The sequence below is a fragment of the Phyllopteryx taeniolatus genome, chromosome 5, assembly GCF_024500385.1.
Source record: "Phyllopteryx taeniolatus isolate TA_2022b chromosome 5, UOR_Ptae_1.2, whole genome shotgun sequence".
Classification (NCBI taxonomy): Eukaryota; Metazoa; Chordata; class Actinopteri; order Syngnathiformes; family Syngnathidae; genus Phyllopteryx; species Phyllopteryx taeniolatus.
Genome location: NC_084506.1, coordinates 12140117 through 12163549, shown reverse-complemented (window position 1 = coordinate 12163549; position 23433 = coordinate 12140117). Strand labels below are relative to the sequence as shown.

General features: G+C 41.4%; 2 protein-coding genes across 5 annotated transcripts in view; both read left to right on the top strand.

Annotated features, from left to right (window-relative positions):
• ppfibp1b (PPFIA binding protein 1b) overlaps nt 1-13564 on the top strand; it is a 35932-nt gene extending 22368 nt beyond the window's left edge. For 3 of the 4 annotated variants that reach the window (XM_061772740.1, XM_061772742.1, XM_061772743.1), the window contains 15 exons: nt 2078-2175; nt 2545-2605; nt 3501-3675; nt 3961-3993; nt 4468-4609; nt 4749-4880; nt 4983-5133; nt 7166-7277; nt 7355-7443; nt 8819-8941; nt 9029-9154; nt 9249-9437; nt 12299-12463; nt 12592-12657; nt 12743-13564. In XM_061772740.1, coding sequence (XP_061628724.1) covers nt 2078-2175; nt 2545-2605; nt 3501-3675; nt 3961-3993; nt 4468-4609; nt 4749-4880; nt 4983-5133; nt 7166-7277; nt 7355-7443; nt 8819-8941; nt 9029-9154; nt 9249-9437; nt 12299-12463; nt 12592-12657; nt 12743-12826 — 1746 coding nt within the window. In that variant the 3' untranslated portion in view covers nt 12827-13564. The remainder of the gene's footprint in view (nt 1-2077; nt 2176-2544; nt 2606-3500; nt 3676-3960; nt 3994-4467; nt 4610-4748; nt 4881-4982; nt 5134-7165; nt 7278-7354; nt 7444-8818; nt 8942-9028; nt 9155-9248; nt 9438-12298; nt 12464-12591; nt 12658-12742) is intronic. The other variant, XM_061772741.1, reaches the window with a different exon arrangement.
• A 744-nt stretch (nt 13565-14308) lies between these two features.
• On the top strand, nt 14309-22847 carry endouc (endonuclease, polyU-specific C). Its single transcript, XM_061772749.1, has 8 exons — nt 14309-14413; nt 14520-14573; nt 15120-15219; nt 15320-15431; nt 16875-16996; nt 20950-21062; nt 22116-22266; nt 22335-22847. Exons 1-8 carry the CDS (start codon nt 14403-14405, stop codon nt 22608-22610), a joined length of 939 nt encoding a protein of 312 aa, XP_061628733.1. The 5' UTR covers nt 14309-14402; the 3' UTR covers nt 22611-22847.
• Nucleotides 22848-23433: the final 586 nt, after the last annotated feature.

Here is a 23433-nt window from a genome sequence, read left to right as displayed (position 1 = left end):
TGGGAAAGAATTCCACCTACAAAGCTTCAACGATTAGTGTCCTTAGTTCCCAAACATTTATTGAATGTCGTTAAAAGAAAAGGTGATGTAACACAGTGGTAAACATGACCCTGTCCCAGCTTTTTTGGAACGTGTTGCAGCCATAAAGTTTTAAGTTGATGATTTTGCTGAAAACAATCAAGTTTATCAGTTTGAACATTAAATATTTTGTCTTTGTAGTGTATTCAATTAAATATAGGTCGAACATAATTTGCAAATCATTGTATTCTGTTTTTTTTATTTGTTTAATACAACATCCCAACTTCATTGGAATTGGGGCTGTACAAAGTAAAGCGTTGGATTACTTATGATGTCATCGGACCAGATTTTTTGGCATCACTGTTTATCATGCAACAAGACAATGACCCAAAACACTGCCAACACAACAAAGGATTTCATCAAGGGGAAAAGATGGAAGGTCTTAACCCAATAGTTGCATGCATTTTACCTCGTGAAGAGGAGACTAAAGGGAGAAACCCCCAGAAACAAACAAGAACGGAAAGAGGCTGCAGTAAAGCATTTCAAATGAAGAATGTAACAGCCTGGTGAAGTCAGTGTGTTGTAGGCGTGATGCAGTTATTGCAAGAAAGGCTTATGCCACCAAATATTAAATATTATTCACTTTAAGTTCTTTTAATCATGTCTGTTCCATGATTTTTGCTCACTTGAAAAGTGGGTGGCTTCCAACAAAAGGTGCTCTGTCCTGAGTTGTTTAACACATCTTGATGTAAATACCATGAAATGAAAGCTGGAATTCTGAACTTTTGTCTCATATTCATCTTTTGATCTGAAACCCAAATGTCTTCCGAATACAACAAAAAAAAGGGGGAATTGACCTTGCCGTTCTAATAATTTTGGAGGGGACTGTATGTATATACAGTCAGCCAAAAAATCTATCCAAACATCAGGAAAAGGAAAACTTGGATAACTATTTGAATACCAAATTTATTCAGACATCATGAGATTAATACAAGTTATTTTTGGCCTCTACAATTACAAGAGGTGCTCAAAGTGGTGGCCATTAGCTTCCAGACATTTATAATTACAGCAAGCTACTGCTTGGGTAACGTTGGCCAAAGTGCTGCACATGTATTTTCATTTTCTTTACCACCAATGCAGTTGGTTTCTTGCAATACACAACTTCCTTTAGGGTCCCCTTTAGGAAAAAGTCTGCAGGTGTTAAATCAGGAGAACATGCGGGGAACTCAACTGCACCTCTTCGTCCTAGCCAGTGTCCTTGCAAATTCTCATCCAGATAAACTCGCATGTCTCGGTGGTAGTCTGGCATAGTGTGATATGATTAATTTTTCTTTCAACAAGACCGTGTACCGCCATATACAGTGTGTGTATTTGAAACTAGTTTCTCAAAGTACCACCCCCAAGTACCACAATTGTTACGCGGCTTCCCTCTAGTGGTATGCGTAAGAATCACTGGACTAAGTGTTCAAAGTGCGCATAATAAAACAGTGGATTTAAAAAAATTATACAGTACCAAACATATTTGGTTAAGTACAGTTCAGTTGTATTTTACCTTTATGTAGGTTTGCATTTAATGGTTTCAAAAATTTAGTTTTCACATTTTTTATTTCACTTTTGTGTGCAATTAATTTTAATTGAATCATTATTTGTGTGCAGTTCCCCCCCCCCCCCTCCCCCCCCCCTATATTTAAGCGCAGCATTGATGGTCAAATTGGGCCAACTAAGCTACTGTTTTTTAATGTTGGTCATTATGGTGGTACTTGGAGAGCCAAGTATTTTTTGAGGTGGTACAAGGTATAAAAGGTTTGAGAACCACTGCATTAAATCATCATGCACTAAAATGTCAATTAGTGCGAGCATGATTGAACTTCATTCCCATTAGTCTACAATAGTCATTAAGTCACACACACGTCACATGTTTAAAATTAGCATTGACATCCCATCATTTCTCTCTGTGTGCAGTTTATGCTGGAGGCCTTTAAAGGAAGTTGGCATCGGCAGTGTATTTATGGTTGTGTGCGTGTGTTTTCTGATTATTTTCTTTTCATCTTCTGTGCAGCTGGAGATCCTTAATGGGCTGTGTGACGATGTTTCAACCACATCCAGCCCTTCTGATCCTGAACAAGTCACAGAATCTGCACCTTCAGATATACATAGGTAAAACATTACAAAGTTATTATCCCTACACAAAAAGAAAGTTTAGTGCAGGGTTCTAGTTATTGTATGCGGGAGGCAAAGGGTGCTCAGCCCTTACAAAAGAGCACATAGTTTTCCTTAAAGACTTTTTACATGTCTGTTTGGGTCTTTTATTCATGGTCAAAGTTATTATTATTTTAAGCATTGCATTTTCTCATGTATGATTTGTGCTAATGAGACATACAGTAAATATGTAATGTAGTCACTGCGTGCATGCATGTGCCCACGCCAAAATTTGTACACAAAGCTCAAGTCATAACTCGGACACCGCTTTTAGTGCCACACTGCTGCTGTTCTAAACTACCTGTGCTCATCTGTTTGTCATTACAGCAGTCAACATACAAGCAAGTCTGTCAGCCATGAGCTAGTAGAAAGGAGCAAAAATGAGAAGGTAACATACACTCCAGTGAAAATAATGTTAACAGTTTTAGAGGGGATCCTCGATTTGCTATGGTCCCAACATACGTCATTTAAATATTTCAAATGGTGTGCATTGAACTTGTTTGCGCAGTGATGTAGGAATTCGTAAGAAGGAACGCTGTTTTCTCACATACGTACTGTTTTTGACTTTAACAAATGTGTATATATTCATGGCCTTAAAGTAATATTCATACATTTACCGTAATTTGACTTAACTACTGTCTTAGTACATTTCTGACTTGCATGCTTAATTGGGCTTACAGCGCCACTGTTGTAACGAAATTCCATAGTAAACCAAGGAACCTTTTTATTTACCAATTATTTTGTAAATGGCAATTATATTTCACATCCGTTTGCTATGTTGTTTATTTGCCTGCGTTATCTCTGAAGCCATTCATTAGTAGCATAATAATTCATCCATCCCTCCATTTTCGGAGCCGCTTATCCTCACAAGGGTCGCGAGAGTCCTGGAGCCAATCCCAGCCATCATCAGGCAGGAGGCGGGGTACACCCTGAACTGGTTGCCAGCCAATCACAGGGCACATATACACAAACAACCATTCACACTCACATTCACACCTACGGGCAATTTAGAATTTTCAATGAAGCTACCATGCATGTTTTTGGGATGTGGGAGGAAACCGGAGTGCCCGGAGAAAACCCACGCAGGCACGGGGAGAACATGCAAACTCCACACAGGCGGGGTCGGGGATTGAACCCCGGACCTCAGAACTGTGAGGCAGACGTTCTAACCAGTCGGTCACCGTGCCGCAGCATAATAATTATTTTTGCAAATTTTACTGTTGCAGATCAGTTTGTGCAGACATGATATACACTGGGTTGTGTGTGTGTGTGTGTCTTCCAAGAATACATGTGAGGACATCATTCAAATAGGTGAGAAGCCACCATTGAGTTCCCCGGCAGCCTCCCTCATGACCACAGAAGACGACAGCTTTGGCTCCAAAAAGGCCCGCTCATCTTTCGGGAAGGGCTTCTTCAAGCTGCGCGGTGGCAAGAAGACCGGAAGCTCCCAGAATCTTGGTAAGTGCAAAGCAAGGTAGCAAGTTGACTGAAAGTGCAGGTCTCTCTTCTACTGTGGACCATTTTTAGACACACCCATGGGATATACTACACACAGGCTGCAAACTGGGGTTTTCATTTGATTGTGCAAGTCCGTTTGTGTTGTATGCCCTTTGTCCCCTGTATGTGTAATCTCGAGTGTTAGTTACTCTCCAATCTTTCGGTATTTCAATCATGAATTGTCTGTCTTGTTTTTCTTTCTGTTGGGTACCTCTGATGTTTTGTGTGTGTATGTAACACATGAAGACCGCAGCCGCAGTGCAAGTGCGCCTATGCTAGGTACAGTATAGCCCACTGGTCATTGCAGCAAGGATGGAAGACGCTACTTAATTTTCTCAATTCATCGCTCAACTCAAGTTTTAGCAGCTGCAGTGTCCTAATGGCAAAAGTCTTTGTACTAGTCACAGCTTCTCTGTGAAACATAACCATTGTGTTGTATGATGATTTGGCTGCGTGCCTGCATGCTTTTCTTTTATTTCACTCCAAACCCCACCCCAAATACAAATGTGTATCCAACCAAAATGATCATGCATCTGAAAGATCCTCCTACATTTCTTTTTCTTCTCATCTGAGTTCTTTCTTTGATGTTTTTGTCTGCATGAACTATTCGGCATGCAAAGTCTTTCTTTTGAACGCCACGTCTCTGTAGGAGTCGTTACGTGTCAGTCTGGCTGCTTTTCTGGCCCCACAGAGGAGACATGCATTTGGATTCTTATCATGCCGATGATGTTCTGTGTCTATTTTTCTGTACAGCTGAGACCGAACGCCAAGGCACTGATCACTTAGATCTGGCCGGGCTGCCTCAGAGGTCGGCCAACAGCGACAGCACTCACACACTCCCCACCACCCCAGAGGGCAAGAAGAAGTCTAAAGGAATTAAGAAACTATTTGGCAAGTGAGTGAATTATGATGATGATGATTATTATGACACTAATAAACCTTGTCTCGACCCAAGGAGTTTAATACCACTTAAAGCATTCATGTCCAAGATTCAGACTGACTTGTTTAAAAGCCAAATTATCCCTTTGTTTAAGGCTTAAGAGAAGCCAGTCCACAACATTTAACCTTGATGACAACCCCCCAGTTGGAGATTTTAAAAGGGGGGGGGTGCGAGCCACAGCTGGACCCAGACTAGGTTGGTCTCGGGATTTCCAGCGAGTCAACAAGTAAGCGTTCGATTCAATAATCACCCACACAATTGGTATTTTGAAGCCTCTTGACAAATACTTCTTTCAGCTCACTATTAAGCCACTTTGGGCGTTTCTTAGTGACGTGGACGCTCCCTTCGCACGCTGGCCGAAGGACCAGGTGTGTGACTGGCTGCAAGAGCAAGGTCTTGGTCTTTACGTGAACATGGCACGTGTGTGGATCTCTTCTGGACAGACATTGCTTCAGGCCTCCCAACAGGACCTGGAGAGGGTGAGATGGAGTAGAACACAGGTTGCCTTTCAGCAAATGAAAAGTGAATAGTAAATGTTAGACACACCCATGTGAGTGATATTTTAAAACCATTAACAAATTGAAAATGATAAAAATGTTGCACAGGGGCTGCTTTCTTTACAACAGTACCGGCGTGCATTGGGTAAATGTTTGAGTTGGTGTAAGAATGCATTGTCACGCAGCACAAGAGGTCAAGCATTTATAGTGTCGTACTTGCTTTTTTTTCATCTGATTGTTTTATATTTATGTTCATGAATTGGTTTTCATACAAATATTTACTGTAATTATGACTTTACTACTACTCCATTAGCATAAATTAGTGATAGCCCGTGGCATGTTCTGACCTAACAGGACCCCCTGTTAGGTGTAATCTTACAAAATGCTTTATGAAATTCACACTTCTTAGAGAAGTCCAGTGAGCTGGCTCAATTTTGGGTTTAATATTGTAAATTCAGTTGGAAAATCTCCATTCAAAATGGTAACGCGTCAATAACTCAGCAGTATCGGCCTTCTTGATGCAGCATGATCTCTAAAAGAAACAAGTGGTTGTGGTCTCATAAAATTGTTAGGCACTCTACGTAATAAATGACTAAAGTTTGTCAACTTCAGTCAGACAATAATTAATGGGACATAATGTACTGTATATTGCCATCAGTATTGGGAAAATTACTTTGGAAATGTAGTTGGTTTCAATTACCAGTTACCCTGATTGAAAATGTAATTGTGTAACTATTTCAGTTACTTCCTCAAAGTAATACAATTAATTACATTTTGATTACGTTTTATTAATTTTGAATGAAGGCATCAACAGGACCCTTGGATGTTTCCTCAAAAAAAAAAAAAAAAGTGGATTAAAACCATAGATTATTATTTTAACCACATTTTTTTAACCACATCAAACTGATAACAAAACATAATGAAATAAATAATTTCAACAATGTCTTTGTTGCATTACATATACAGTATGTGGAAAACCGGATACCATGTTGACCTAATAACAAATGTGCACAATTTAGACGATAGCACTTCATCTGACAACCCAGATACTGTAAGTGATGGCATTAATGTTCCATTATAAAGATGAAACTGTTCAAAAGTCAATGTCTTTTACTTGTTCAGAAGTTTATCTATACATTATGAGTCGTACCTGATTTAACCTTTTCAGAATTACGGATAAATTAGTAGATTGTACCACAGCGTGATGCTTCGAGTTCATATTTCAGAAAAACTGTGTCATGTTTGTGACTCTGGCAATAGCACAAAACCAGAGACAACCAATCACAAGTGTCTGCTTTAGTGGGAGGAAGTTGATAAATCCAAGCTTTTGCTGTGATTTTTCAAATGTACCGGTAACTAGAATTTTAATCATGGAAATTTCCAAAAGCCACTGTAATTGTATTACACATTTTCTCCCAGTAATGTAACAGATTACAATTACATAAACTTTCTAATTAAATTACGTAATGTCGCTACTTCTTATTTGTTACTCCCCAACACTGATTGCCTGAAAGGAAAATAGGGGCGGCAGTAACTCATCTGTACTGTACTGATATGGACTTTGAAACCAGATGGACACAGTTCAAGTCCTACTGCGGCCAAAATGTAAAAATGGCAACTTGTTGGAGAAATGCAAGTCTGCTGATTGACTGTCAAAGTCCCATGGCCCCAACTCAAGAAGTGCAGCACTGTTTGCGTGTCCCTTTCACTCTGACATATCTCCTTGCATGCCTGCGTGTATATGATTTGGTTCTGTGTATGGTTTACAACACCAACTATACGACAGTGTGCATTGAATTTCCCCTTGAGGGATTATAACCAAGATAATAAATAAGTAACATTTCATTCACACACTGATGGCACCACACTAGTAGCAACGGAGGAGGGATTCATTTCCATGGTACAGGATACTTCTAGAGGGTTGTGGTCGGTTGGGCGTGGAACCGCAAACCTTCAGGTTGAAAGACGACCACTCTAATGTATCGGTCACTTTTGTCTCGCTGTTCTTATTCAGGAGCTGGGCATCAAACATCCGCTGCACCGGAAGAAGCTGCAGCTGGCTCTGCAGGCTCTTGGCTCAGAGGAAGAGGACAACAAGGGAAAGCTGGACTACAACTGGGTGACCAGTGAGTACCAGCTGTCCACTCAGCTATTCTCGGAAAATCCAAATTTCACAGACTTGCTGTTTTGCTCGTCCTCGCAGGGTGGCTAGACGACATCGGGCTGCCACAGTATAAGACCCAGTTTGATGAGGGACGTGTCGATGGTCGCATGCTGCACTACATGACTGTGGTGAGTGTTTTTGACAGTGGACACTGCTATTAGTACTCACAACTTACTTACGGCACCACCTTGCATATTAAAAATAAATAACTAGAAATAAATCATAAAGTCAAAGATCGCGCTACACTTGCTCAAGCATGACTGCACACACAGGCACATAATATGGATGTGTCTTTTCATTACAGTAAAGGCTTGTTTATCATAGGTGATATGTTCCACACTCACCCGGAATAGTTAAAAATCTGCAAAATTGAAAGACCATATAAAAACGTTTTTATATATACAACCCCAATTCCAATGAAGTTGGGATGTTGTGTTAAACATAAATAAAAACAGAATACAATGATTTGCAAATCATGTACAACCTATATTTAATTGAATACACTACAAAGACAAGATATTTAATGTTCAAACTGATAAACTTGATTATTTTTAGCAAATAATCATTAACTTAGAATTTTATGGCTGCAACATTGGATGCCCGTGACCTTCGATCAAAAACCGACATCAATGTGTAAAGGATATCGCCACATGGGCTCAGGAACACTTCAGAAAACCAATGTCAGTAAATACAGTTCGGCGATACATCCGTAAGTGCAACTTGAAACTCTACTATACAAAGAAAAAGCCATTTATCGACAACACCCAGAAACTCCCCCAGCTTCTCTGCGCCTGAGCTCATCTAAGATGGACTGATGCAAAGTGGAAAAGTGTTCTGTGGTCCGACGAGTCCGCATTTCAAATTGTTTTTGGAAATTGTGGACGTCGTGTCGTCCAGGCCAAAGAGGAAAAGAACCATCCGGACTGTTATGGACGCAAAGTTCAAAAGCCAGCATCTGTGATGGTATGGGGCTGTGTTAGTGCCAATGGCATGGGTAACTTACATATCTGTGAAAGCACCATTAATGCTAAAAGGTACATACAGGTTTTGGAGAAACATTTGTTGCCATCCAAGCAACATCTTTTTCATGGACGCCCCTGCTTATTTCAGCAAGACAATGCCAAACCACATTCTGCACGTGTTACAACAGTGTGGCTTCGTAGTAAAAGAGTGCGGGTACTAAACTGGCCTGCTTGTAGTCCAGTGGTTTGACACTGAACGATAATAGACTTGCCTGTAGGCTATAAAAAATAAATGAATTTCAAAAAAGAAAGAATTCATATAAAAATCTGCGATATAGCGGGAAGCACAAACTTTTATACATGACAATCTTGAATAATATAGTTCTGAAGTGTTATTTTTATATTTACAGTATATATTTGTTTAGACTGTATACATAGACCACCTCAGTAGAATTCTGCCCTCTGCTGTGTACCTTTCTACTTTGCTTTGTTTCTATCGTATTGTGTGGATTATTTCATTTTTGTGTCATTGTTTCATCAGGATGACCTGCTTTCCATGAAGGTGGGGAGCGTCCTGCACCACCTCAGTATCAAGAGAGCCATCCAAGTGCTGCGACTCAACAACTATGAGCCCAACTGCTTGCGACGCAGACCATCTGATGAGGTGCATGTCCAACAGACATTAATGATGCTTAATGCCAGTGTTGTACATTTTTGTTCTGATTTAGTCACCCTCTTCTTCTATCCACAGAACAATATTTCCCCTGCTGAGATTTCCCAGTGGACCAACCACAGGGTCATGGAGTGGCTGCGCTCTGCAGATCTGGCTGAATATGCTCCCAACCTGAGAGGTAGCGGTGTGCACGGAGGCTTGATGGTGAGACGGCGTGCTGTTATTGTTTATTGGGAAATAACAGTATATCTTGTGGATGCCCATCAATTTCATTTAAGAGTGTTTGTCTGTCTTAAAGGTTTTGGAGCCAAGGTTTAACGTGGAGACCATGGCACTGTTGTTGAACATCCCTCCCAACAAGACGCTGCTGCGTCGCCACTTGGCCACGCATTTCAACCTGCTTATCGGTTCAGAAGCCCAGCAGCTCAAACAAGAGTGCCTGGAAAACCCAGACTATACTCTGCTGACTGCCACCACCAAGGTCAAGGTAGGACCACTTGAATTGTCCACGCTTATATGCAGGCATGTGCACACACAGGGTACGTTCGGAAATTCAATCTGACGCTCTTACTGCGTGCGCTCTGAGAGTGCAGTGTTCAGAAAAACAGAGCGCGCTCCATTTCCTATGAATTTACGAGCGAGCGTGTTGGCCAATGGAAGGGGTACGTCAGTGCATCCACCATATTGAATGTGTCATGTTCTGCCTGCAAACATCTCGTCCTGCCTGATGCCCCGGCCTCTCTGTCTCCTAAATCAGAGCGGCGGGAGTGCGCTGCGGCACTCCCAGAATGTGGTGCTCTGAATAACCGAACTGCACATTCCTACAACGCTCTGAGTTTCCGAGCGTTCCGGAGTGTGGAGAGCGCGCTTGGAGTTAATTTCCAAACTTACCCCGAGACTCCAAGTGGTGCTCAAGCACCTGCCTTTATGCCTTAGATGAAAAAACTGCCTTTTTTGCTGCAGTCTTTTTTTCCATTCATCAATATTAAAAATAATAATAATAATAACTCATCAATTCCACCAAAGAGCTTTGATATTTGAGCTGCATTTATTTGAGACCTTGGGAGAATTGTACATATGCTCCCACCTTAATTTATTTGGGGTTCATCAGAGGCTCTTTAAATGGTGAAAGGTGTGTGGTGACCCCCATTTAACATGAGTCTGAATGTGACTACTTAATTCTGAATATATTTTTAAGAGGGTGTGTACATCCATCCATTTTCTACCGCTTATCCGGGTCGGGTCGCGGGGCAGTAGCTTTAGCAAGGACGCCCAGACTTCCCTCTCCCCAGCCACTTCATCCAGCTCTTCCAGGGGGATCCCGAGGCGTTCCCAGGCCAGCTAAAGGACGTAGTCTATCCAGCATGTCATGGGTCGTCCCCGGGGTCTCCTCCCGGTGGGACGTGCCCGGAACACCTCACCAGAGAGGCGTCCGGGTGTGTACACTTGTGCAAATACATTATCTCTGTTGTTTGTTTTTAGGGAAGATGAGAAGGATGAGCTGAAATATATGTCTGTCATGAACAAAAATTTGCTTTATTTTGATATACACATTACCATAGTCATCAATCAGAATTACATTGAATTAGTCAAATCTTTGCCACTTTTTCGCTTTCAAATCTGCCGCCCGAAACAACGATGTTACCCCTTCCGGTTTGACGGGCGACGTCAGCAGATGACAGGAAGTTGCTTTGTTTACTCGCTCGTGCAGTCTTTGTTCAGCAAAGCAAGTCGTTTTCAACTATTACATTTCTTTTCAAAGGGGGAAAGGGGGAAAAAAATGCTTGCAAATGTCTCAATGGTATTACACCAGAACACAATGAAAAATAAAATGATGTGGCGGGCCAGATCTGGCCACCAGTTTGACACCTGTGACCTAGAACATCGATGAAATTATGTATTGATATTATAGTATACATTCTTATAATGTACTCATGTAAGCCGCTTATACACTGTCACAAACTCTAGCTGTGCACCGGCCTGTTTGTGTGTCTGTTTTCATAGCAAACAAAGACTCAACTACAAGTGGCATTGGTACACAGTTTGTACACGAGCATCTAAAAAAAAAAGATAATCACGATCACGTATTCTCAAATCATTCTTTAAATTTTATTAATTTCAACAACAACAACCAAAGAGCAAGTCATTTCATGTAGCCATCAGAACATAGTCGTCCACGCACCATTCAGTGTTTTGTGACCGGCCGATATCTTCGCCATCAGACTTGTCACTGGTTCCAACAACTTCAACTGCACCTTCACCACTGTCATCATCGTATCTCGTGTGGCTCAAACCGGTCGAGACAGAACACATCATCATCATCATTGCTGTCAGTACCACGTTGATTTTGTCGCTGAAGTCACTGGCACAGTCTTCCTCGCTTGTTTACAAGCGAAGGCCACCGCTCCCTCTAGCAAAAGCATTCAACTGTCGATGTCACAGCATGGCAGCCACATTTTGAGGTGCCTTTTTCAATGCCCAGATGGTGATTGCTAATTGTTTTTTTGGTTTTTTTAACTATATGTCGCTGAGTTGTTTGTATTAGTGTCTCTGTTGGTTGTGTTAACAGAAATAAATACTTAAGTTAAATACATGATATACTTCACGTTTTTCTTAATTGTAGGAATAATTTTGGTGATGGGTTTTTTGGCTTGAGCACCTGCCCCCAAAAATGTCTGTGCATGTGCCTGCTCATATGGCAAGACATTTGAGCATTTATTCTGGATAGATGGATATTAATTCCTCCACTAGTTGGCAAATTGTGCTATTTGTGGCTCATTATCTGATGTACTTGTTGGACAAGTTTGTGTTAAAGAGAAACGAAACAAAAAAACGAAAGCAAGAATACACTGTATGTGCCAGCACTCGTCAAAACGCGGTACTCTGATTAATGTTGCGTTTGCCAAATAAGAAATAATCCAAATAATTAATCACCGTATGGATCAGCCATTTTCAGCTAATTCGTCATTAGCTGACCTCACAGCTGCTGTTGCTCCTTGCATGCTACGATTCAATTCAGTGGACGGATTTTGAGCGCACTGGATTTAATCATTCAATTCTGTGTACACCATAGCTGAGATGGAAACCATGCGGTGGTCTTTATAGGAAGCGTAGCAAAGAGTAAAATTGTTGTACGTCAACATACATCATCTAGATAATGGTTCATTTTGTAGCTTCGGTACATGTAATACAATCAAATATGTAGATTGTGGTTGCTGAGTATTTAGTAATTGTATGGTTTTCTTAGTTATAAATTTAAAAAAAAAAAAAAAAGAAAAAAAAAAAAAGCGTTGAGTGTAAATCGGAGGGCCACCACTAAAATTGTTCCCCTTTTGATTCCCACACCAGCCCAGGAAACTGTCGTTCGGTAACTTCGGCAGTCTGAGGAAGAAAAGACAGGAGGAGAGCGAGGAGTATGTGTGTCCTATGGACGTGGAGATGCCGAAGGGACGAAGTTTTCAAAAAGGCTTTGAGCTCCAGATCTACGAGGATGACCTAGATAGACTGGATCATGTGAGCTTGTACCACTTCAGTCTCTAAAACTAACATGCTGTCAGTATTTATTACACGATTTGCATTTGACATTTGTGTTTTTTTAATATATATATATATATATATATATATATATATATATACAACAGATGGACGACTCTGAGGGAACTGTCAGACAAATTGGAGCTTTCTCCGAGGGAATCCAGAACCTGACGGTAAAAAAAAGTCAAGAACGTTGAAAGTGGACTCTAATAAGCCTCTGAGTTGATATGAATTTCTCTATTTGCCGCACTTGTCCAGAGCATGTTGAAAGAAGACGAATTTTTCAAGGAGATGTCGAACTCCCCCAACCTCAGCGTGACAGATGACGACTCCACTGCATGAGACTGTCGGCACCATGTGACCTGGTCCTGCTGTGAAAAACAACAGAGAACACTCGCACACTCTTTGCTCAATAGTGGTTTGTTAGCGTTCCATTCAGTAATGAGCCATACCGTTCTTCATCAAACTAGTGTTAGTCGCTTATTTGTGTCTCCATTGCTGCCAAAAGACGGACGGAGGGAACATTTAGGACAACGCCACTGCCTGCCAGCTGGTTTCTGGAAATATTTTCTACTAAGTTATGTGCTGGCATTTTTTTGTGTGTTTGTTTATCAAACGCAAAGTCGAGAAGACGCAACTATGCCAATGTAAATGTCTTTTAAATGACCTCCTTTGTGTAGATTAGGTGACAAATGAACGTCATTGACAAAGGGGAGTTAGTTCTATGACAGCTGCTATCTTTTCTACAAAAAATACCTGTCTAGTTCAAAGTAAGTTGTCATATATTTTATATTACACTGAACATTGCAACAATAATATTCTGCATGCGTTTGCACCAATACATACAATAAAGTACAAACCTAATGCAGATTGAGCTGAAACATTAATATAAAGCATTGCTGCGTTTTTCTCGTTTTGACTTCCATTGTTTTTTCATAGAAATCTGTCACCTTTTCCGCTTAAAATAGCTGTCGTATTCAGTAGTGACCATATACTGTAATGCACCCACTGACATGACAGAGAAGATGGATAATTTCATGCTATTTCTAATTCAAAGATCAATAAAGTAATTTAAATTGAGGAGGTCTGTGTCAAATTTGTAAGTACAGTACAAAGTTACTCATTTGGAATGTCTGAGTGGGGTTTATTGGAGATTTGATTGTAGACGTGGGAGAGCTCACCTATCCATTTTCTAGGGTGTTTGACCTCATGGTTGTGGGTGAGCTGGAGTCGATCCGAGCTGACTTTGGGCATAAGGCGGCGCACGCCCTAGACCGCTCGCCAGCCAGGGCACATATACACAACCATTTCCACTCACATTCACACTTGTGGACAATGTCGGCAATGACCCTCGTGCCTTTGGAAACTCCACACAGGGAGGGCAAAGCCTAGATTCGAATCCCCAGCCTCAGAACTGCGGCGTGGATGCGCAAAGCACTCAGTCACAGTGCTAAGTGACGTCTTTGTCCACTGTACCTCCCTTACTAAATATTGAAACATAAAACCAATCAATTTGGAAATATATCAGTATTATTCAGGGAGTAAAATATGTGCTGCCCTCTGCCTATCTTATAAAATCAAACCAGTGTGGCTTTTAAGGTCAAATAAGAATGTGATTAGTCTTTTTAATCTTACATAACTCCCTAAAACACAAACTTCAAATACAGTACAATTACCTCATCAAATGCAGAAAAGTTGAAAAGAGAAACATGGCAAACTTGGTTTTTAGAAGTTCAAGTTCCCAGTTGGAGTTTCCCCCCCCCCACCCCCCAGCCCCCTAATGGGGCACAGCGCCCTCTGGTGGCCAATGTTTGGACATCCAGCCCTAACTTGGATCCGCTTTGCGCAATCCTTTTTTTTCTCGCATTGTCTGCTCGGTGCGCAACAGTGTGCGGGCGGAGCTGAGGGAAGACGCATCATGGCTTCGGGGTTTGTATTTTGTTCTCGCATTTGTATTTCTTGCACCTTTTTATTAAAGGTGTTTCTTCGCTTCTGATGAAAAGCATTCCAAATGCGTGTTTTAACTTTTGCATAGGTTGTGTGCAGTCCTCCTCCTCGGAGTGTTTCTCAGTGACCTGAATGCATCCAGGTACTGTATCATTGCATTGACATTTCGTCACAGGTACCAACAGTACTCATACTCTGGTTTGAAGTACAAATACAGATGATAGTGTTAAAAAGAAAAAAGACTGGTTAAAAAAAATACAACTACTGATTCGTATGTAGACTGAAATCTAAGTAATTACAAAAGTACAAAAAAAATGTATTTTGATGACCGCACACGCAAAGAACAACACAAAACCGTTTCTTACATGATGCTCGTAGTGATAAAAAGAAAAAAAAAATACGTCGCATGATGTTTTTAATCAAGAGCTATGTGGCATTGGCTTGACTTTTGTGCTGTTTTAGCATTGTCTATCAAAACATATTCCCACAGCTTTTTAACATTGTGAACCGAGTAACAAAAATGCTAAATTTAGATAAAATTGCGACAAATCATTCTTGGAGCCAACATCATCCAACTATTCTCCTAAATCAGGCTGTGGATGGGGAATATCTTGCTTCTCCAAATCTGTTGATGTTCCCTGCTTCACAATCCACACAAAAAAAGTCATGCTGAATGTTCCCATGATAGATTGGCTTTAAATCAAGAACTTTCCAACCTTTTCAATGAGCTGTGGAGGCTGGATACCAATCGAATGACGCCTGGTGTAGACTACAACATCTCAGTTCAAGTATGAAGACTCTCCGCACTCTACCATTCTGTACTCTTATTGTCTTTTTTTTTTTCTTTCTCAAGATGATTACAAAAATGTATGTTTTTTTTCGTGTAAGGGCCGAGCAGGGTTCGTGAGCCAGGGCAGTCAAGTTGTACTAGATCATGCTTCTCTGCCTCTCTTCTCCAATGTCAACGAGATCAAGATGAGGAACACAACCACCATCTTCAGTTAGTGACAACTTTGATGCCTTCTTATTCTGTTGTGTCCAAAGTGTGTGTGAATTTCTGAGAGATGTTGTCTTAAGACAAAGAAATGAACTAAGTCATAACTGTAAAGTGGGTCAAGTGTTTGACCCATTATTCGACAGAACACTCTACTAGATTGATTGTGTCTTACTAGTAGTTAGGCCTTCAAGTTGCAACTTATGATTCTTTTAATAATCGATGTATCTGTCAATTAGTTTTTCAATGAATGGGGTTAAAAACATTTTTCAATTTCCATCCCTTTGGTCAAGAACGGGACCTTGTTTCAAATTGACAGTGTAGAAAATGCAAACATAAATTGGTTATGATTCAGTTCCTGTTTTGGTCCGTAACATTTGTCAGAAAAACGGCAAAAATTTTGTTTTCCAAAGTAAACATTGATGTTTGAAAAAGTCTAATCAGTCTGGTTTTGTGGAGAATATGTCCTGTTAATAGGATTTGTGTTCAACAAGGTCTCTAAACGATTAATCGATTATTAAAATATTTGTCGATTCATTTGATAATCGATTAGTTATCGATGAATCAATTAATTGTTGCACCTCTACTAGTAATTATTTTTCCTCTACTGTATGATATTTCTGCACACTAGTAGGACAACTTGGCATACTAGCAATTAAACTTCATATTACTTGTGAGGCAAAATTACTAGTGGACATTTTTGTGGTACTAGTAGGGTCTAGGAAGCTACTAGTGTGTGACACATGCCTACTAGTTGGGCAAGATGGGTCTCTTGGAGTAAGGCAATTGAGCAATTACTTTTTTTCAATTGGGACATTTTTCTCCCCCTTTTTTCTAGTCAAAACCTCTTACTGTACTTATTTTCAGACAGCTTTGTTTTTTTTTTTTCTTAAAATTCCAGCAAGACAAAAAGATGTACGATATTTTAAGAATCTTATCAAGTCAATTCATACTTGTTCCTTTTGGTAGATTTTTTTTCATTTATTTTAGGAAGAAAATATCTTTTAATGTTTTTTTTGTTTTGTTTTGAGAAAGTCTTTTTTTCCCCCAGTGTGCTAATAAGTTTAAATTGCATACGAGGAGGCCAAAAGTAGCACTTTGCGATCGGCTGGCGACCAGTCCAGTCGCTGTAGAAATTCAGTGTGTCCAGTTTAGGTGACCACGTCCGTGATCTTCCTGTAACACAGTGAGATCCATCCATCAATTTTCTGTAGCGCTTGTCCTGTAGGGTCACAGGTGAGCTGAAGCCTATCCCTGCTGATTCTGCGCGAAGAGCAGTTTCACACTGGAAGGGTCGCCAGTCAATCACGGGAAATATATACAGTAGATAAGCAATCATTCACACCTATGATCTATTCAGAGTCTTCAGTCAACCCAACTAACATGCATGTTTTTGAGATGTGGGGAGAACAGAATATATATATATATATATATATTGTGTTTCTTGAGGGCTTTTGAAACTGCTGGATAACTACGAGAGGTCAACTGGTGTGGCTGAGCGAGTCACAGCCGAGGAGCAGACTGAGACCAACCTTTTCTTGGATGCGGTCTTGGAGACAGAAGTCATGAAGGTACACGTCATACATGTTTTGACGACGTGTGTGCATTATTTGCTTGCTGTCACTTCACCCCAGGTGTGCTTTTATGCTCAAGGGCCACATTGGAATTTTGAAAACGGGCAGATGGTCCAGGTAATTTGTTGATAAAGTTAAAAAAAAAAAGTACTGTGTACTGTACGATGTTCTCAGTGATTATCAAAATTGTATTAAAGGAGAAGGAAACATACAATTTGGGGGCAAGAATAAATTGTAACTGTCTAAACACAGTACACTGATTAATATTGCATTTGTGGAATAAGAATTAAACCGATAATTGCATCAATTTACACCCATCTCAGGGTGGAGCCATGTTGGGCAATATCGCCCTCTGCTGTTAACTGCACTTAATGTCACTCAATATTCTTGCATGTTTGGGTTCAAACCACCATGTAATCAACCCGTAGTTCTACTAGTGATCGCAGCATACTCGGGGAGCTCGCTGTCCTGATTTCCAGGTTTGGTCACGTGACATTCACAACGCAAACGTGAAAGCAGTTGCGATGTTAATTTTGGTTGATAGCAGAGGACGATATTGCCCAACATGGCGGCCCGATGAAATAGATGAAAATTGATGAATTCATCTCTTTAATTCTTATTCCACAAACGGAATATCAATCAAGATACCGTGTTTAGACTAGTGGGGGCACATACAATGTCCATCCATCCAACTACTGCTGCTTATCTGGTGTCGGGTAACTGGGTCGGCAGCTTATGCAGGGAATCCCAGACTTCCCTCTCCCCAACCACTTCATCCAGCTCTTCCGGGGGGATCCCAAGGAGTTCCCAGGTCATCTGGGAGACTGCGTTTCTCCAGCGTGTCCTGCGTCGTCCCTGGGATCTGCCCGGAACACCTCACCGGGGTGGAGTCCAGAGGGCATCCTAACCAGATTTCCGAGACACGTCATCTGGCTCCTCTCAATGTGGAGGAGCAGCGGCTCTACTCCGAGTCCCACCGGATGACCGAGCTTCTCACCCTATCTGTAAGGGACAGCCCAAAAACCTTGCGGTGGAGTCACAGGAAACAAATCCCACTTACGGACTGAACTCTAGCACAGGTTGTACAGGGAGGGACTGAAAAGCCCATATTAGGGGGTCCAGTACCTCGTATACCTCGCATTCTTGTAAAAAAATAAAATTAATAAAAAATAAAAATGATTGCGGTTTAGTTCCCCCTTGAATTGTAAAGAGACTGTATGGAAACCCTGTAACTATAAAAAGGCTTATTTTACTAATATTGTTTATTTTATATATTTATTTATTTATTTACAATACATCAATTTACCAATTATTTAATGGGATCAAAGAGAAAAAAAAGTACATTTTGACCAACAACAAAATTGAGGAAATAACGACTGAATTAAAGAGACAATTTTTACAGAACTTTTGGTAATATAAATGCTCGAGTGGGCTGCTTGCTCGCCATGGATCACTGCGTATTGAATATTGTTTTCCGCCCTCTTGAATCTTGGGTGAGGCTGCAGCTGCACCCCAGAGGGAGTTTCCTATTTTTACTGGACACATTCTTTCACAGAGCGAGAACAGTAAACATGTGTAACATCTGTGTGCAGCTGTGGAATGCCGCATTGTCTCGGGCTCAGTGCAAACTGGACCTGTACCAGAATTTGTGAGGGGGCTGCCTGTAGCTATTGGCTTGCGGATGTTCTATCAACTACCAAATACTATACTATCTGTTTATTTTTAGTAGTGCTTGTCCTCATAAGCCTCGCGGCTGAACTGGAGTCAGTTTACAAAAACAGGAACAAGGCTGCAGTGGATATAAAAAGTATACACACCCCTCCTCAAATGCCAGGTTTTTGTGACGTAAAAGAATTTGACCAAGATATATCATTTTAAAACGTTTTCCCATCATTAAGGGTATCTTGAATTTGTACAACTCAACTGATTTATTTGTGTATCTTTTTGAGAGGTGAGACAAAAATAAACAACTGAAACAAACTTGAATGTGATTGACTTGGACTTGACGTTTAACTTGCTGCCTTCTTGGCCAGGTCCCCATTGCACAAGAGATGTTCTTTTTTAACTGGTATTTTATCTGGTTAAATTAAGTTTAAATACAAATAAATCTGGTTTCACAAGGATGCACTCCCTCTTACATGTTCGAATGTGAATCCACACAGAGAGAGAAGGAGAAAGAGTGAAAACATAACATACCCCAAAAGATGCATGTTTAACAGTTACTTGTGATCATAAAATAGTGCTAATGTTACGATATGCGCAGCCAAAACAACAGCAAAAATCTAGCGCGTCACTACCCAACTCTGGAAGCAGGGCACCCCCTGGAATAGTCGCCAGGCAATCACCGGGCACCCTGAAAGACAGCAGCCATTCACACTCACATTCACACTCGATTCTCATTTTTACTTGAAATAAGTAGAAATTAAATTGTCAGTGGAGTAAATTGTTTTCTTTTGAAATATTTCTTTAAAGAACTAAAAAAAAATGTCTAAAAACAAGTTAGTTTTTCGGTGATGAGTCTTCTTTTAAGTGTAATCAGATTAGTTTTGACTTTTGTTCAAGCTCATCGAATGGCAATGATTTATGGGGTGCCTTAAGGGTCAGTTCTTGGACCCCTCATGTTCAGCCTGTATATGCTACCCGATGGATCAAATTCTTCAGAACCTTAACCTTGACTATCATAGCTATGCAGATGACACAGTTATATTGAGGTGTTGTGTCACTGTCTAAAACAGATGATTGGATGAGCCTTAACTTTCTTCAACTTAAACCACAACAAAACTAAGATTATTGTTTTGGCAGTGAAGAAAAGAGGATTGCTGTTAGTAAATACCTGGAGTCAGTCTCTTTAAAAAAACAAAGACCGATTGTCATATCAAATCAATTACTAAAACTGCCTTCTACCAGCTGAAGAACATATCAGAGTGAAGGCTTGCATGAGCCAAGAAAACCAGGAGAAGCTCATCCATGTTTTTATCTCCAGTATATTTGACTATTGTAATGGGCTTCTGACTTGACTCCCCCCCCCCCCCCAAAAAAAAGCATTAAACAGCTGCTTTCAGAATACTTTTTGAATTCAGCTCATTCAGAATACTGCAGCTCAGGTTCTGACCAGAACAAAGAGGGCAGAACATATTAATCCAATTTGAAAATCTCTAGCTCCCAGTCAGCTTTAGAATAGATTTTAAAGTTCTGCTACTGGTCTGTAAATCACTAAATGGTTTAGGACCTGAATACATGAAATAAATGCTAATGGGATATAAACCCAGTAGCGCTCTGAGATCGACAGACTCAGGTCAAATAGTGGAGCACAGTGGAGTCCAAAGCAAACATGGTGAAGCAGCATTTTGCTATTATGCTGCACACAAATGGAATAAGTTGCCAACAGAAGTGATGTCAGGCCCAAGTGTGAATGTTTTTAAGTCCAGGTTAAAAACTTTTTTTTTTTCAGTGCAGAAGTCAGGCGAGTGAACCATTTCACTATCAGTGAACTTCCACCAAGAGAACTACTGATTCAAATGAACATCGTAATTCTGAATCTGGCACAAAATAAATGAATAGATAAATAACAGAAATAAGCCTTTTTGTTTACAGAACATAGACAAAGTGTTACGTCTGCAAGTTCAACTCATGAAAAATGGGAGCAAAAACAATAGTGTTCTATTTATATTTTTTGTTCAGTGGACCAACCAACTTAAATCAGCCAAACTGTGGTTGTAGTGTATTGAGCTGGTCTGATGTTGTCTGTGATTATTGAGTGTCCGACACCATCCATCCATCCATTTGCAACACCGCTTATCCTGGTTAGGGTCACGGGCCACTGGAGCCTATCCAAGCTGACCTCGGGCGAAAGGCAGACAACACCCTAAACTGGTCGCCAGTCAGTCGCAGTGTCTGACACCAGACATCATTAAATGGGATTTTTCTCATTTCGTTTGTTTGATTTGCAGCATGCTCACAGATATCTGGTGAGGAAAGGACAGTCTTCATCTAACTTGAGACATTTTAAGAGTCAGCTGCACCTGATCTGGTTTCACCTCTACCACAGACAGAGGAACACCGGGTAAGAACACATTCAATAAACACGATTACCTCACGCATATTATGAGCACACAGAAGATGGGTTTTATGTTTTTTGTGGAGTAGTAATGGAATAGATAATGGTATCTGGGCACCATTAGAACAGTACCTCTGGATTGGCAGACCGGGGTGGTGGTTCCCCCTTTTGAGAAGGGAGACTGGAGGGTGTCTTCCAACTACAGGGGGATCGCACTCCTCAACCTCCCTGGTAAGGTCTATTCAGGGGTGCTGGAGAGGAGGGTCGAATCTCAGATTCAGCAGGAGCAATGTGCTGTTTGTCCTGGCCATAGAAAAGTGGACCAGCTCTTCATCCTCAGCAGGGTCCTTGAGGGTGCATGGGAGTTTGCTCAACCAGTCTACATGTGGTTGGGAGTCTTTCGGGATTATGGGGTACCGGACCCTGCTTTTTGCAGATGTGGTTCTGTTGGCTTCATCAAGCCATGATCTTCAACTATCACGGGAGCGGTTCGCAGCATAGTGTGAAGTGGCTGGGATGAAAATCAGGACTTCCAAATCTGAGGCCATGGTCCTTCGTTGGAAAAGAATGGCGTGCCCCCTCCGGGCCAGGGAAGAGATCTTGCCCCAAGTGGAGGAGTTCAAGTATCTCGGCGTCTTGTTCACGAGTGAGGGAAGAATGGAGAGGGAGATCAGCAGGCGGATCGGTGCAGCGTCTGCAGTGATGCGGACTTTATATCGGTCTGTTGTGGTAAAGAAGGAGCTGAGCCGAAAGGCCAAGCTGTCAATTTACCGGTCGATTTACATTCCTACCCTCACCTATGGTCACGAGCTGTGGGTCGTGACCGAAAGAACAAGATTGCTGATACAAGTGGCCAAAATGAGTTTCCTCCGCAGGGTGTCCGGGCTATCCCTCAGAGATAGGATGAGAAGCTTGGTCCTCCGGGAGGAGCTCAGAGTCTAGCTTCTGCTCCTCCGCATCGCCCCCCCCCCCCCCCCCCCCCCCCCCCCCAGACAGCGAAATTACCCCCCCAAAAATGGAAATTTACAACACACTTTTTTGGTGGAATCATTTTCGCAGCCCTGACTCCTGTGGCTTCGAACACGTGTTTGTTGGAGAGATCAAATCAAGCAGTGAGATCACAGGTTTCCATAACTGGATCCAGTTCTACATGCAGGAAAAGGGAAGAGTTCTGGACTACAAAGGCTACAAGGCGAGGGAGCACGACTTGGTAAGTCTGAACATTTGGCCATTCATCATAATCATCATCACGTGACATAGCACCTTCATCCCTTTTAGCCCGACGAGGACGACCATGTCGTGAGCCTCCAGTTCAGTTGGCACAGCGTGCTGAAACCTGTGGGCAGCTCCTTCATCGGCACCAGCCCCGAGTTCGAGATGGCCCTCTTCAGCGTCCTCTTCCTCATGAACACGGAGAGAAGCACCACAGTGCTGGTCAACATCGACCAGTGTCAGACGGAGCTGGTGGTCATCCGACACGGACGTTCCCTCGGCACGGCCTACCCCAGACTGCGCAGCAGCAACGGCAGACATAATAGACAGCACTCGCAATGATCTTTTATTTGATTTGAATTCGCCTTTATTCTACTATAAGAAGTTGCCCACTGACATAGTTTACCTCTTCTAGGGAGTCCTGGGCAGACAATTATATTGGACTGTATCATAAAGACAGACTAAGACATAATAATCAAAAGTAGAGATAATAAGGAAGTCCTAAATGAGTCATGTTTGTATTGTAGTCATGCGTCATCATTTACCGATTTACCCATTAAACTTTTAGCAATAAAACAAGTGTACTTTTTTTTTTTCCTTTTCAGACTCAAGTCAGATAATTGTAATCACTGTTCTTGCGAATGTCACAGTTTAGTGGTTCATACACCTGAATTTCGTGCAGTATGAAAAAGGGGGCCAAGGGGCCGTGGCGTTGGGCATCCAACTCAGGGGGACTTTCCATATGGGTTTGGGTTAGCATTAAAAACAGCACCCCCCCCCCCCCCCCCCTCCCACAATATAAAGCGCTACAGAAAATGGATAGTGTTATCATGAATGCATGTGGCTGACCACATTATCAGAAAGCTGACCCAAAACACACATCTGAGGAAAAAAAAAAAGGCTGGGAACTACATACTGCACGGGACAATCTATTCTGCCCTGATCTAAGCAAGTATTTTTTTGATTGCACAAAATATTGTCCAACAAGGGCACCATCATTTTTGTCCAGGCCACTTTTGAAATTTCATTTTAAAATACTGTACTGTAATAACAGAGTACGGGACTTCCTGCATGCTTTCCAATGTGGTCACTTAAAGGGACTTTTCTGTGTGGATCCTCATGTCACGAGGTGACACATGAAACCCGCGAAACAGGAAATTGTGAT